The 16665-nt window shown below is 37.2% G+C and overlaps 1 protein-coding gene across 1 annotated transcript in view; it reads left to right on the top strand.

Annotated features, from left to right (window-relative positions):
* Window positions 1–1637: 1637 nt before the first annotated feature.
* TINAG (tubulointerstitial nephritis antigen) overlaps window positions 1638–16665 on the top strand; it is a 38754-nt gene continuing 23726 nt past the window's right edge. Inside the window, exons 1-6 of the mRNA XM_066179768.1 lie at window positions 1638–2081; window positions 6291–6354; window positions 7375–7464; window positions 8942–9056; window positions 14566–14689; window positions 16433–16583. Coding sequence (XP_066035865.1) covers window positions 1712–2081; window positions 6291–6354; window positions 7375–7464; window positions 8942–9056; window positions 14566–14689; window positions 16433–16583 — 914 coding nt within the window. The 5' untranslated portion in view covers window positions 1638–1711. The remainder of the gene's footprint in view (window positions 2082–6290; window positions 6355–7374; window positions 7465–8941; window positions 9057–14565; window positions 14690–16432; window positions 16584–16665) is intronic.

The raw sequence follows: 16665 nt of genomic DNA, 5'->3' as shown, positions 1-16665 counted from the left end.
AAGGAAAAGAAATGAATTATAATTTCCAGAGAGCACTTCACTGTTCCCATGAACACATCCTTTCTCATCTCCCTTATATTTGTTGCATCATTGCAGTCAGTGACAGAATTAAGGTGGTCCAGATTTTTAAATTATGAACAAAACGATAAAAAAATGCAGTGCAAATTTCAAGTATAGATTTATGTACTATTAATGTGATGGACAGTGATTGCCTGTTGCTGACCTTGGCCTATCTGTTATCTTTCACACAGGAAATTGCCTGCAAGAGAGAAAAATAAAAATTGTGTGGTCAGATGTAATTTTCCCTCATCTGCAGCTCCTTAGTTGCGACAAGGACAGTGTAGGAGGCAGGTCCAATAAAAGCACTGCTGGCAAGAAATTGTATTGAAGACTTCAATATTTGGAATATAAGCCCAAATATATAAAGATACACACTTTGCCTCTTAATGTCTCTATAATTCATGGCAATGCATCCACACCAGCTGTGCTTTCAGAAGTAGCTGCCCTTTGATACTGTGCCTTCCCAAGAAGCCCAGCTGAAGTCACAAAGGGAAAAATCCCCTTAACTCCCTAGGAAACAGCCCACCATCAGCTTCTCCAGGCTCCTCTCACTTACTGAGAAGTGGAGACAGAAGGATGACTGCTTTTTACCTCTGCTTGTTCAGCTTTGGAGAATTAAATTTTCTTGTTCAGATTTGAAATTGTGCGTGGTGTTTTTCATTTCACTTAAGCCTTATGTCCTATCTCTGATAGGAACTTCAAAGTTCTTTGGTACTTTTTTCTCAAACTTTTTTTGGGCAACAGTACCATGTATATTTCTTTAAGCCCTCTGTTCAAAAACCTGGAGACTACATATCAAGTAGCAAAGGATGTTAGACTTATCCTTGATATCTGCTTTTATTTTTTTTTCAGGTTATATAAATACATCCATTTACATTTTAAATAGCAATGACCACTTATCAGTGGGTATTCATTATGTTAATTAGAATGACTGCGAAGTTCATTTTGACTACAGAAATGCAGACCTTAAAACAATACCTTTGAGTAATAGTTTATACTGAGTATCACCTGATTTTTTTCTGATTTTGCCCATAGTAAAACCAGTGAAAAGACTGAAGTATGTAAGCTAAGCTAGATGACTGGAAATAAAATTGAAATGGGGGATGCAGGATAAGTTTACTGTGATAAACTTATGTCACTTATAAGTGATGTCACCCTGCTGATCAGAAAAGAAAATTTAGATGAGATTAAAATCTAAATGTTAAAGTTTTTCTAATTATGTGGAGAACACACTGGTTTACAGGTGCACGAAAAGAAAGAGAGTTTCCTTTGACACGTACTCATTCCTCACATTGTTTTGATTTTAGAAGTCTCAAGTATAGAACTAAAATACTGGATCATGTATATTTTGTGTATGTTGAAACTGCTATAAACTTTCTCACTTGCAAGAGGTCATCAGTTTCATAATGATAAATACATAGTTATGGCTCTGTTTCCAGTCCCTCTGTATCTTGGGCAAATAAATAAGTTTACAACATATCTGACTAATAATTAACATATGCAGAGTCTTCCTAGAAAACTGTAGTCAGCAGCTTTCTGTTCAGATTTCTTTCTGATTGCTAACTGGAGGTACTACATCTAGAGTTAAATGAATATTTGCTGAGAAAGTGAAGGACAACAAGCCCCCAAAAAGGCTCCTAGAGGCATAAGAATGTGGCGAAAAATTCAGATATTGCTCTTATATTGCATTGCCAATGAAGTTTTGATGGCAAAGCATCTTGATTCTAGAAGAAATGTCTCCCAAGGACTTTACTCTGTAGAAGTCAGTGGTTCTGCTAAGTGGAACAGGATTAAAAGGAGTCTGTATCATGGAAATTCCTGCAGGATACGAGGCTGTTGCACAGGAAGAGATGATGACTGCAGCTTTACCATTGTCTCCAGAGGAGCTATATGTTACTGTGACCAGTACTGCACCTCAGGCTCTCCTGGGCCTGTAGACTGTTGTGCTGACTACTGGGATGTCTGCAACCACCCTGTGGAGCCCACCAGGTCAGAGGAGCCTTGGCCTCCTCCAGCATGGGGTAAGTAGAGAGAAAATGATCAGTTCGAGTTAGTCCATAGCAGTGAAAATATAGGTAGAAGTGGAATTACTGATTAGAGTGTATAAAAGCTGAAAATGTGACTGAAGACATAGTGGACAAAGACACTAAGTATGAAACTGGAGTGAGAATTATATTTGCTGTTATTTCTTTGTCTCTAGGACATTAACGTTGATTTGATTGTATTTCTCTTGGACAGAACTTCTGTTTTACTTGAAACTTCTCAGAGAACAACCTCATCGGGTCAAAATTACTGTAAGCTGAAAAATTTCAATAGAGTTGCACAGATTAACATGAGGTGAACAGTAAGCTCTAAGTATTTGTGTCCATCAGTACAAACAAATCATCAACAAAACTGAGGGTTATCCTGAATGGTACTGAGGTGTTCTCTCAATGATTTTGATGCAGCATAGCTTTCCTGTGGGGCAATGTTTTTCTGATGACAGCTCACGTCTAGGACTAAATGAAGGGATGTGCTTAGAACAAGGAGTAGGTGAAGGGATGTGTCTAGAACAAGGATTTGTGGCATATTTTAGTTTCTTACTAGTTAGTTTGCAGTGGAAGTCCCTTCAGGACTACTCTAAGCTAAGCCTAATTGTTTTTAGCATTGAAGATTGAGAAAAAAAAACCTCAAAAAGCTGGCCCCTCCCTTGACTTTTGAGTAGGCCAAAGAAAATTTGGTGTTGTGGATTTTAGGACTATATAGCTTCTTACGGTCAGTACACCAAATCTGGCCAAAGATGTAGAGAATGTACCAAAGTTTCAAAAGCCTAAAATCAACTAAATACTACTGTGACTTTTTAAAATTACTGTCTCTTTGCAGTAACCTTGCTGCTTGCAGTGCAGCACTCAGAATACAAGCTCTTCACACGGCTGTACTCTTAAGCACACAGCCAAAGTCTGATAAGTGGGAGTGACAGAAATGCTGCAAAACAAATTTTATTTTCCAAAGTGTTTCTAACCATTTAAAAGTGTGTTCTAGGGCTCTTTGTAAATAAAGACTTTTTTTTTTCTCATTTTTATTTGGTGCAGTGGTATATATTATTTTCAACATGAGGTTTCTGTTGCAAGCTGTACATAAACATGCAGTTGTATTTGTGTCCAGAGCTGAGAGCTGGTGAGTCTACTTTGGCAAACTGTCTCATGGAATTGAATCACTACAAAACCTGCAGCAGTTTGCCACATGGTCACTGTCACAAGTCTACCTCTAAAAGATAGAAGTGTAACAGAAGGTTTAGATAAGGCAATAGGTGAGAGGTAATATTTTTACTGCTTTCTTAATCCAATTTTTTTGCATTTGTATTTGCTGTTTAGTAACTCCTAATATACCTGCCAGGGTTAGCAATTATATTTAGAGTACCTTTACTTGTCCTATAGATGAACTTATACTATTTTTAATATGTCATCTCACAAAAAGTCCTGATTCTCTTATCTTTAAAGTGATGGAAAGTCCGCCAGTTTTAAAAATCTCTTTATTGGATATTCATAATGTAAGTAATTTAGAGGATGAACACGCAAATAATAAAGCCAAAAATAAAGCAGGGGGAATAAAGTAACAAACAAAACCATGTCTAAAGAATCTTTCTAGAACTGGAATATCTGAGGAATTGGAATGAAAAAAAGGAGAAACAAGTAGGAATAAATGCCTGAAGATTAAGCAAATTAGGAAGCATAATTAGAAATGACATAAATATGTTAGCTGACTTTTAGCAACTGAACTAGACTTCTGCCTTAGGCAGACAATTATTTAAAGACCACATATGCCAAAGTACTTTTTACCTGGAAGATCTTAATCTTTTGGTTGCCAGAGGTTTTGCTCTCAGAGCCTCCTGAGTCATACTTCTTTAAAAAAACCAATAAACTGAAGCATTTTACATGGGCTAGAATGTACAGCAATAAAACTGCTCAGAGGTTTATTTCTGGATCCCCACATATTCACTGACAGTGTACAGCAGAAACAAGCTGCACTGTGACTTCTTCCATGGATATGCACCATGCTGGGGGTCAGTATTGATTTAAATGTGTGGAACTGCTTTGCCTCTGCCTTTATAAACCCAGCCTTGGGTTTTTTTCTATGGCTTTCATGTGTAGCTTCAGAAGAAACTGCACATTCCTGCCTTAGATACCAAATAGAAGTTCAGGGTCTTTTTATTATAGTGGTATTTTAAATTTTGTTGTTAAAATAACTTTCTGAGTTTTATCTCAGGACTTATTACTTATTTTATCTTTCTGTTTCAGTTATACTGATGGTGAAAAAAACCCTGTTAAAGTCCACACCAACAAGGTCTTACCTTGTTGGTGGTGTAAAAGTGACATCCAGTGAGTTTGCTGATTGCTTTTACAAGACAGATATGATCTGACCTACAAGGGAGTAAACCTAAAGATATTTCATTGACAGAAATATGCCAGTTCTGGAGACAAATTAAATAAGAACCATTAAGGGTATAGGAATATTGGACTGTGAAGGAAGTCTCCATTTCTCAAATTCTCTTCTTTCCATTAATGATTTTCACATCATAAAATCCCATTCACAAAGTCATCAAGCTGCATCTTCAAATTAATTCATTTCCCACTTAATGCATTAATATTCCAACCTAATACATTCAGAACCAGACAACCTTGATGTATTCTCATGTGTCTCTCAGATATCTCTGTTGTCTCACTGCTGCCTCAGACAGTACTCCCGGCCCGCAAAATATTAATTTGGCTAGGCTAAAGAAACTGCATGGTGTTAATCTTCAGCTCCTTAAGCATTCATCATTATAAAGCTGCTTCTGTACTAGTCCAGGTTTGCATTTTATCTTGGGCACAGGCAGTGTGCCCTGCCAGCAGAGCTCCAGTGAGGGTCTGTTCATCTCTCGAATGCTGCATCAATACTTCCTTCTCTTGATATTTTTAAAAAAACTTGCTTGATTCCCCCTTCTGGCTACTGTCTGATGCTGACTTTGTGACACACCGTGACAAACTGTGGCACTATGGCAATTTGCTTTGAGTATTCTGTGAAAAATACCTCAGCTCTTAGCTGAAGTTGGATTAGAGAAGACACTTGGGGCCTCAGACTACCTCGGTGGGATCTATTTTACCTGTGCTATTTCCCATGGCCTGCTGAACTAACAGGGAAATAAAGGCATTTATAGTTAATACATCACCTCTGCCTCACTTCTGCACCTTGTTATGAAATTATGTAGGGCTTGGGGTGCGTGTTTCTGTCCTGGAAACAAAGGAGGTGCAGGCAGCTGAGGCCTGGGTGTGTGTGGATCAGGGCAGACAAACTCCAGCCCACGCCATGAGAGGGTCATGGCCTTCCTCACACTTGTGCTGGGGAGAAAACCATGGTGCCATGCAAATTTGCAAGTCAACACTATACTAAAGCTTCTTGAAAACAGAGGAAAAGGGAGTGGGGGAAGAAACATGGTGTCTGTAGGCTTGACTATCAGAACAGGCAAAACACAGACTCGTGTGATAAATGTACAGTGTTTACTATTGACCAAATCCAACTTGTTGTGCAGGCATTCTGGATCATTTTTCCACCGAAGCTTTGACAATCAAATGCACCAATGAAACAATTTATGTGGAAGATGCTGAAACACACAGAAAATCTTTTCTCAGTCGAGTATTATCAAACAAAAAAAAAATAAGAGAGGAATGTATTTTTTTGAGAATTCATAGCTCAATTTACATTGTATAGTGGGTTCTGGAGGGTGCATGAAACATACATTTGCCTTGAAGTGCAATTGAACTGCCTGTTTCTCAAAGAGGAGCTAATCGGGCAAGGGAAAATAAAACAATTTATTACAATAGGTTTGGAGTATTTACTAGTTTTTTAAATTCTCTGCATGTAAAAAATTATTTCTATTTTAATTGCCAATTAGAAAATATTTTTATTAGAAGTATTTTCTTTTTACTAGTTGCCTTTATTTGAAGATTCCTTTTATTTATATGTAAGATAGTAATTTTTCAGTGGGTGTTTTGAATCTGACACTGAATTTATTTACTATGAATGATAATCTATTTCCTGAAAAAATAATATACCTTAAACTGCCTTCAGTACCTGGAAGAAACTGGAACCACATTCTTGACTTTCAACTAAATTATTCAAGCATACTGCATAAAACCAATTAATGCAAGAGTTTTCATTAATTCACTTATAGAATTATTTTATTTTCACACATCTATATGTTATGTTGGCAGGTTGTTATAAAGATGGCCGATATTACGGAGAAGGAACAATAATTAAAGACAACTGCAATTCCTGGTAATGTTTCAGAGAACAGCAAATTGAATTTTATTTAGCACATGTCATGAAACAGGAATTAAGGTAGAGAGCATCTTTATATTTATATTAAACTTGTAATCAAATCAAAATGGCTACAAAAGCAGTGCTAAGTATTAAGGTCTTGTAGAAGTAGATTGCAGTCAACTTAGAAGAACAGCAAGAGGGAAACTGGATTTCTAAACAAGATATGGATATTTGACTTTTAAAATCTCCTCCTCACTGGCCTAATTCTGTTCCTGCTCTGTTCCTGCTCAGTCAAACCTAAATTGAAATGGTTTCAGTCTAGACCTGGGCATTGACCTGAATCAGATCAAACAAATATCATTAAACTTTGTGGAATCCTTCCTCCTTCATTTTTATTTACATTTTTTTTTTAAATGATTAATGAGAACTTACATTAACCTGTAAGGAAAGTATATGTATATGTGAAAAGGGGTGAATTGTTTGAGCACTCCTTTCTCTGCCTTGGGGCAGAAGCAAACAGTGTGGGCAGGAGAGATTTGCTGTCAGCCCTGGAAGTCGGCTGCCTGAGATTTTCCTCTCCAAAAACCAGCCCTTCACTGGAGGGACTGGAATCCCAGAACTCCAGCCCCACTCAAATAGGGCTGGAGCTCTCACTGTGCTGATTTTAGCCCCAGGTCTTTGGAGCATGATATGTGGGGCCACAAAACCCTTTCCGGGTTTCCAGAGTAAAACTTCCTCAAAACATCACATGTTTTCAGGAGTTCAACATCAACATTACATTTCCTGGTTTGATCTCACAAAGATGGAAGCAAAATTTTACAGATATGACCTTTTTCACAAACTGTAAACCTTTCCACCTTGTTCCAAGTCATTAGATGGTGAAGCGGGAAGAAATGATACGATGTTTTCATAAACACTCTGTGACAATTGTATTGTTCACACTTTTTTCTTCCTCCATCTGCCTTCTGCTGTTAAAGTGCATATTTTTCCTTTGACAATTCCTTTTTTTGTTTAATGATATTCTTGTCCTTTCAGCAAATGTTTCAACAGTCTCTGGGAATGTTCAACAGACGTATGCCTTGTTCGCCAAGACTTAATTCAGCACATCAATTCTGGAGATTATGGGTGAGAACCCTTTTATTTTAGAGTTTTGTTATGCATCACAGTATTGTTCATTCTGTGTATGTGCAAATTACAAGGTACGCAGTCTTCCCCACCCCTTCCTTCTCCAGATACATTACAGGATTTTGACAGTAAGTGTGCATTTGTGAAACTTTCCTAAATCACTGGCAGATTATAAAGCTTTAAATGGAAAGATACTGAACATTTTGTGCTGGTAATAATCCCCAAATTCAAAACAATTTATTTTCCCTCAAAACATGATTTACATCATCTTCCCCTATTCTTCACTGTGTTTATTACTTGGGATAGATATTTAAATTATTTTTTTCTGCTCCTTTGAGAGCACTGTTCCATGTAACTGGACTCCAGGTAGCACTGGAAGAGGAGAAGATGGGCACAATGAGGATCAAGTTATCAGAACTTTGGGGGCTTGGTGTTTTTCTTGCTAACAATCTCATTTCCAAGGATAGTACACAGGGATTAGGGACCCCAGTACTGGATCTGTGCCTTGAGAGTCTGCTGGCTGTTTAAAGGCAGAGATACAGAAGCAGCCTCCCTAGGATCTAGGGTACCAATGAAGCTTGTCCGGGTTGCAAGCTGTCGTGAGTACTGAAACATTTTGTTTCATGGGAGACATTTAAACCAACTGAATTGGGATAAATAACCAAGTTAGGCCCCTGGAGCCTGAACCTGTCTCTTGTCAGTGGTGACTAAGTGAGACCAAGAGCAATGAGGCTTCTTTGGGCCTCATGAATCCCACTCCTTGTTCTTCATACAAAAGCAAGAAAGGAAGGAGTAAAGAGAATGCTTGCTTCCATCACTTAGTCCTTATTGAGTAGTAGATTTCAGTGTGTTCTAAGTGTGCATGGCTGCAAAGGTGGTTCTTTTGGTGTTGTGCATATAGTGTGCAGCAATCTGAGTTGAGGCCACCTGGGAGTAGCAAGGGAATACTTAGGGAACCATGGGGAGCCCTTTCTCTCACAGTGGCTATTGGTGTAAAACTTGGGCAGAAGGTGTCAGCTGGGCTTTTTGCTGGGTTTGCAGTATCTCTCTTCTGGTGCACCAGATCTTGAAGGTGTACTGTAACTCACTACACGAGGCTGCTAGTCCTCTGTGGGAATCTGGACTGGAGCACAACTTGAGCATAACTTCAAGAGAACAGTAATGTTTTGACTGAGTGTCTCATTTGCCAGCACTGCTCTGAAGTATTGCCCGCTCATGTCCTGCAAGCTGATGTCATGCTGACTCCAAATCACTACTATTCATATACTGCTGTGTTGCTCCATCCTGCACTTATCTGCAGTGGAAAAGCCCATAGCAAATATTTTCTCATGCATATTGAATGCGAGTTTTTGAAATGCAATTTCAAAAATTTATTTCTGCATGCATTTGCTAGTTGTACTCTTAAATGAGTAGTGTGTTAATGTGAGTGATATCTCTAACCTGGGTCTTGTATTTTTGATTTTCATCTGTGAGGAAGATGGAAAGCTGACAACTACAGTCAGTTCTGGGGAATGACAGTGGAAGAAGGTTTCAAAAAACGCCTGGGCACCTTCCCTCCATCTCATTCTTTGCTGAATATGAGAGAAGCTCCTGTAAGTGTCATGTACACTTGCTAATTTTCTTAATAACTTCATCACGTGGAAAAATAAATGTGGACAATTCTAAGAGTATGATTCAGGGTTTTGTCATTAAATGTTTCCATGTTGAATGTGATGTCCCTGGAACAGTTCTACAAGTCATAAAATGTCTGGCCTTATTGACAGAAATCAAACAAGAAGGAGCAAAAGAAAATCCTAATCACTGTGAAGCTCTACAGCAATATTAACTTATCATTGTAATTCACTTCCTTAAGAGGGCTCCATATTCTCTCCATTTGCTAATTATTGCACGCATAGCTGTAACCACAGAAAAATACATCTGGGCATAGCTCATTAAGGCTAACAGCTGAGACTAAACAGCAATCTTTGACAGAAGCTGTGAAAGCTTTTTTGGGTTTTGAACAAATGGACAGCAAAATTATGGGAATCATTGAAAAATGAAATGGTTCTCTACTAACAGATTTCCAAACCCCTTGTCCTTGGCAATTTTCATGACAGCTAAATTAAATTTCCTGTCATTTATTTATGCTGAAATTAGTTCTGCATCAAAGCAAATATACACTAACTTATGTATGTAGGTTAAGCAATTTAAGAAAAATACAAGTTATTGAATCCAGAGTGATTTTTCCAATGCTTTGGATCAGTAACTTAGCTTCTTTCTTAGAGAACACAATTAACAGAATCCATGGACCAAAAAACCCCCACGTAACTAGCTCACCAGAGTCAAATTAGAAGTGAAAGTATAAATAGATCCAAAGTTTGCAAAAACATTAAGTATAACAGGTATTTATCTTTGCCTTCAATATAGTTCAGGCAAGTGATGCCATGTGATTATCTATTAGAAGTCAATTGTTGATGCTTGTTTATGTGTTGTGGTGTTTCTACCATCAAAAGAAAACTTTCCAAAGAATATTAAAGGTGGTAATATAAAGAGCAGTCCTTTAATGAAAGCTTTCGGGTGCACCAAATATCTTTGCTCATGTCCAATATTGGATTTCCACAAATTTTATGAGTTGAATTAATTAATATATCTATCAAGTACCTCCTACCAGAGACCAGTTGCCCTGGTTAGCACCCTTGGGCCTGCTCCTTGGAGTCTCTCCAAGGGGTTCTCAGCACTATATTTTATTATGTCTCCTGTGTGCTGGTGTAAAACAGGGTGTTCTTGTTAGAAATGCTTTTCTTGAAAATAAGGCTATTTACTTAAACAGAATTTCAAGAAGGTGGCATAAATATGTGAGAAGGGGTAATCTAGCATTCTGAAGTGTGAGAAAGCATGAAAAATTATACAGCTGTATATTAAAAATCAATGAAGCTGCAAATATATAAATATATATATATATAAAGCTAAAAAATTTAGTTATCAGTGGCAGAAGGATTTCCACAAGATAGAAGGCCCTGTGGTGACAGTAGTGCAGAGCTGACACTTGAATGGGTTTTGGGGAAAGAGGGCATGGCCTCTGCAATAATTTTAGCAGTCCTAACCCTTTGGCTTGTTTCAGACAATGTCAGCTCCCTGCAGCAGCATGGCGAGTCATTGGGCTCAGGCCTGTACTGGCCAGCTCAATTAAAATTACACTCTGAAGGATTACCAGAGCAAGAAGTAGACAGGAATTAAGCTTTGGAGTTTTGCCTTGTACGATTTTCTGGACTACTATTTGCAGCCAAAGAAGGATCATTTTACTTGAAGATGGCAGGTCAAAATAAGACAATGGCATAAAAGAATTTATTCCAATATTTAGTAGGTGTCTGCCTTAAGTTACCGGTGAACTGCATTGAGGCTCAACAGAGTTGGATTGATTTGTTGTTTTTGGTTGTTTCCTTGAGGGATACAGTGTGAAGCTCATATAGCATCGGCAAAAAAAGGATGTCATGTACCCAGCCCAGAGACTGACACCTCCATTGCTAGGTATCTAGCTGGGTGATACAAATCCCACCTAGGAAAACAGGAAAGGGAAGGTTTCAAGAAATTCTATATATTTCCCTTCCTCCATCCAGTTTGTAGTAGCTGTTTACTCAGTAGGCCTGCATTATATCCAGCTTATTGAATTATTGTTTTTAAGATTCCTGCAGCTACTTTCACTGCTACACTTCTTACAGCCTTTTTTCCACAGATACATTTCTCAGTTATATTTTTTTGTCTGTTGTCTTCTGAAATTTGTGAGCCACAACCCAACTCCCTTTGGCACTGCCAGACACCCAAGGAGATTCAATGCATTTTTCTCCAGAAATCCAAGTTGGCACATTCATGCATTTAATCATCATGAGACTTCCTTACGTGTTGCTGGAATCACATACCTTTCACAGGATTCTAGGAAATCTTTCTACTTACAAAAGTTAAAAATATAAAATTATACTCTCTGTATGACTTTATCAGCTTCTACAAAATTCTTAGGGAAATCACAAACTTTCTGAAGTCACTCATAGAGCTTTTAAAAGTTCTGCTATTAATAAAAGACTTCACCTGCTCAACAAGGTGATGCTTTTGTCTGGAAGGGATGTTTGACATGATGACAGATTAGAATACCCAAAAGACAATGATCTGGAACAAGAACCAAATCTGAACTGAGGACCCTTTGTTGCACAGTATGGCTAGACCTGAGTATAGACCAACAGCTAAATGCACCACTAAAACTTTTTGACTCCTGACAAAGTTGAAGCTCTTGCATCTGAGAAGGCATTTTCAGTGCCGGAGACAGTGCAATAATTCTTGAAGTTCTATGTAGCACACGACTAATTGCAACACCTTTAAAACCATTGTGATACATCTGATGGTATTCTGTCAGCACAAGTCCTGGCAGGAGGTACATTACAATGGTAACGTGCACCCCCAGCAACAAGGTGCTCACCTAAGTGTCATCTTACAAGATAATGAAATACATAATTAAGTAATAAGGCACCATTTTTAAACTAAATATCAAGAAACTCATAAGAACAATTGGAAAGTAGACAAAGTAAACCCTCTGTTCCATCGATACATGGCTTTTCACAGTAAAAACCCTCAGCAGTTGTAGGTCTCTTGCAAATTGAAGATCATTCGTGCCCATTTGGTCTTCACAAAGCAAATGATGTCCAGAATCTTTTTGCTACATTAAAAAAAAATTGCTTTCCCTCAGGGAAACTATTTCCACATTTGCAAATTCACTTATCTTTGACCTTTTTACTCTTATTGGTCATCTATCTTTTCTGAAGAAGTCATTGTTGAAATTTGAGTGCACTTTCATATCCTCTTACCTTCCTGCTTTGGCCAGGCTGCTAACTTCGCTGTAGAGAGCACATATAAAGGTTTAAAAATAGTTCACCAGTCATTTTGCTGATTGCCTTGTGCTGTCTGGTGCTGGTCCATGGAGCATACATTGAGAAACAGTTGTCTAGACTTGATATTTGCCACAGACCAGCAGCACTCCTCAATATCAGGGTAACAATTTTTTTCAGAAAAAAAGCCGATGTTTCTGGCTACAGATCAGTCCTGGATTTCTATATGGCAAGGCTGAAGGTTAATGAGGAATTTGCTCTGGGATTTACAATATGAAGCAAATAAATACATTGGCAGTAGGTTAGGAATACATAAAGTAAGACATTGTCAAGACTGGAGATCTATTTAGAACTTTGCTTTTCTCAACTGCCTCATTTGTAATGAGAAATTATAATGAGCATTTTAAGCAGCCATTACCCACATAATTGGGCTAAACATTTGCCAAATTTTGCTTTTTTACTGGTTGGTACTGAACAGTCTCATCATATAAAAGAAATTCTATTCATCTGGGATTTCTCCCATATGTTTCATCTTCAAAGTATATCTTGAGCTAGTGCTTACTCACTAATAATGGACATAATGATAATTTGTCAAGGTATTCTTTAAATTAGTTGCTGCTTCCCGAGTGTCACTTGATGTTACAAGTCCCATGTATATAAAATTCTGAAAAACAGGCTTTTGAAACTGATTAATCAAAATATTAATATCAATATTTTAGCAAGGTTTAAAAAATTACTGGCCTTGTTCGTGTGGAGGTGAGAATTTCAAAATCATTGAAGTGACCTAGCAGCTTGCAGTATCCCTTAATGGATTCAGGACTTGCAGCCTGCATCTAACCTGCTCAACCTAGAACCACTGGGTCTGGGAATACACACAGACTGTATCAATTTGCCTGTTGGCGCTGTATCCCAACCTAAGGTCAGATATAAACCTGAGGTACATGATTCCTTTTTTCTTACCCACTTTTTCTCAGCTGGGGATTTTCTGTGCAAATCCAGGTGTACAAGCTGGATGAAGGCACTGCTGTTTCACAGTGTACACAACAAAGTGATCTTGATACAGTCAAAAGGCTAACATTTGGTTCTCCAAAGAGTCCTAAAATAGTTTGAAAGAACTGGCCTCAAATGTTTAAATCATCTCAGCAAAAGGCATGCTTTATGATTATAAATCAGAAAAACAATTTAGAAAAATGTTTTAGCAAGGGTACCCAGAATTAGAAGATAAGTAAATTGAAGTAAAATAAAAGAATTTAAACAGGATAGAAGCCATTTGGCTTCACAATTTCAGCCTACTTATAAGGAAGAAACATCAGTAAGTGTTTTGCTTAGGAACAGATTATCTTATTTTGTATATTGTATTTCTTTCTGGAACTGAGGTTATCTACAATTTTTTGAAACAGACTGATTGCATGGCCTAATATTGCAATTCTCTGTGGCCATTCCTATTTCCTTGCACAGCATAATCCGTCATTCCATGAAGTTCAAAAATAATAATAAAAAAGGGTCAATGCTTTTTATGTGTTGAACACACTCAGATTATTAGCAGTTGTACCAGATGGCTCTTGCATATTCAAATATCTGTTCAAAGCTTGGAGGACTTTGAAGGGGGACGTAAATTAAGGCTGAGAGATGAAGGTGCCAGAAATGGCTGGCCAAATTGCTTTAGAGACCAGACCATGAATTTTCATGAATTCACTATCAGATTGAAAAGCAGAAGAAAAATCACTGATTTTTACTCTGGAAAGGGAATAATTCCTTCAGATTGAATAATGTCTATGTAACAGACAAATCAGTGATTCACTGTACTGATTCCTTTCCCACAGTGACTAAAATTTCCTACCTACCGCCACGTCTTTGGGAGAACAGGGTAACAGGTATTTAACTTCACTGCTATTTGTAGCAGATGGCTTTTCTTTCCCAAAATGTCAGCTGGGTCATACTTAGCAAATTTAATAAGGAATTATTGTTTGAGTAAAAAATCAGAGAGGAAGTGGTCAGGTTATTCAGGTTGGCAGTCTTGAAGCTCAGCTTTTCAGCTCAACTAAGGGAGTGCCAGAACCCTCCTGCTCTCGGGGGTCTGCAGCACCCAGCCATGGGAAACCACCACAGAGTTGGTTGGGAAGACACAGGGGCCAATACTTTAGGTTTCCTCAATCTAAAAATTAAGAATTTTATGAACAAAATTATGGTAAAATTTATGATAAAATGGGAAATTGAGCATATACAGATTTTCTACATTTTCTTTTAGGGAAAGTCACTTCCAGAAGAAAACTTTCCTGCAATTTTTTCAGCCACTTATGAGTGGCCTGAGTGGATTCACGATCCTTTGGATCAGCGAAACTGTGGAGCATCCTGGGCTTTTTCTACAGCAAGTAATATTTCTTTTTACTCCCTTTGAAAGTATCAGTGATGTTAGATGTGTAATGAAAATTTTAGTGGTTAGTAACAAAATAATATCAGCTCGCTTTTCACCTTTTATTACCAAATAGGAACATTTTAAATTGCTACGACTTTTCCTCTATTTTGTCCCAAAATCTTTAAATGTCAGTCTAAGCTGCAGCACTTTGCTTTTCATAAAATTGTGCAACATAAGCATGCGATCAATCTTTATGACTTAATTTGGCCAGTGGGTCCTCACAGGTGCAGGTTTATGCAAATTCTTCTTCAAATCACAGCAGTAAGAGAAGGAAAAGAGTATTTAGGCCGGCTAATCCCAGCTCCCTGAAAAAAACAGACTGAACATCCTCTTTTTCTGATATATCTTATCCACTGCAGTTTTAAAAAGAGAAAACCAAGAGAGCTTTTAACAGATCTTTTGACAGATTACTGCAGAGATTTACAGAGATCACTGAGGGAAAGAGTTTGCAGATGTTGTGTCTAATTTTTCCTTTCCATAACAAATATTTTCATTTTAATGCACATAATTATTTTCAAAGCTGTGTAGAGTGAGATGCCTTCACATGTTCTTTAGGTGCATCTAACATTTTCAGTCTGAATTTTCAAGATTAATTGTTGCTCAATGAACTGACAAGCACTTCTATAATATAGAATAGCATTTTTTTAATAATTTTATAATTATAATAGTATAATTTTTTCTTGTTAATTACTTTCTGTAAGAATTCCAACACTTTACAATAAAAGGCTTTTATACCTATGAAAATAGATTCATTATCATGGGACACCTCACAAAAGCACAAAATATAGTTGTCACGTGACGTCAGCAAACTTTCTTTTTTGAAGCCCTCCTCAGAGTTCACCAAAGTTTGTATTGATTTTAATGGGGATTTAGATTTCAAGAGATTTTTAAAAAATTAATTTTAAAATCCAAAAATGTGGCCCTAAAAGTAATACAAAAAAATTTAATCACAAGTAATGACTGGCAGTGAGGGTTAATGATTTTTTCATTGTCATTCGATAAAGAAAGTAGAAGCACCTTAGTTTCACCCACAACTTAGTTAACCTAGTCAGCCATTAAATCAGTTCATAAATACATAAGTACTAAGAATCATGATTATCTGATTGAATTCAGATAAGGTTTCTATGTCTGATGAATAATTTTGTGTAATAAGGGAAGGAGGAGGTACGAAGAGTCCTACATTTACACTTCAATATAAACATCTCCAAATATTCTTTGCAATAAAACCAATATTTCAGTCTTTAATTTTCTTCTTCATAGGACTGCTCTTTTCACATTTTTTTCCCTCACATAAATGAAAGAAAGGTAGAAAAGAAAACAAAGAGATTTGGAGATTCAGCTGCAGAAAGCTGGGAAGCATTTGTTTCTTCTGCTGAAGACAACTAGATGTGAATATACATTTACAAATATGATAGAGACAATTATGCAAGTGTCTCATCTGATATTTAGATATTTGGGACTTTATAATAGCCAGTAAATCTAGGAATTTGTCATATAACGGCAAAGTTGCTCATGATGCTTTGCAGTTTCACAACCCTCTTCACAAAAGTCTGGACAGATGATATCAGTATTGTTTAGTGAAGATACTTGCACACTCAGAAAATATTGAGGTTGTATTTTTGTCCCTTTTTCACAAAAACAAATGCAAACTTGTGAGTAATTATTTGATTTTGGTAACAGAAAATTTATTTTCAAACAGGTGTTGCGGCAGACAGAATAGCCATTCAGTCAAAGGGTCAGATCACAGACAATCTTTCTGCTCAGAACTTGATCTCCTGTGATACCAGGAATCAACATGGATGTAATGGTGGAAGTATTGATGGTGCTTGGAGATATCTGAAAACGCATGGGTAAATATTTTATCTGACTGTTGAGGTTATTTTAAATTGAACCAGTTGCTTAAGTTTCAATAAGACAATATGGAAATGTCTT

Source organism: Chamaea fasciata, unplaced genomic scaffold (genome assembly GCF_029207755.1).
Source record: "Chamaea fasciata isolate MVZ Bird 193981 ecotype frontalis unplaced genomic scaffold, bChaFas1.0.hap1 SCAF_3, whole genome shotgun sequence".
Lineage (NCBI taxonomy): Eukaryota > Metazoa > Chordata > Aves > Passeriformes > Sylviidae > Chamaea > Chamaea fasciata.
The sequence above is the reverse complement of the archived record's forward strand: the minus strand, read 5'-3'. Positions and strand labels throughout refer to the sequence as shown.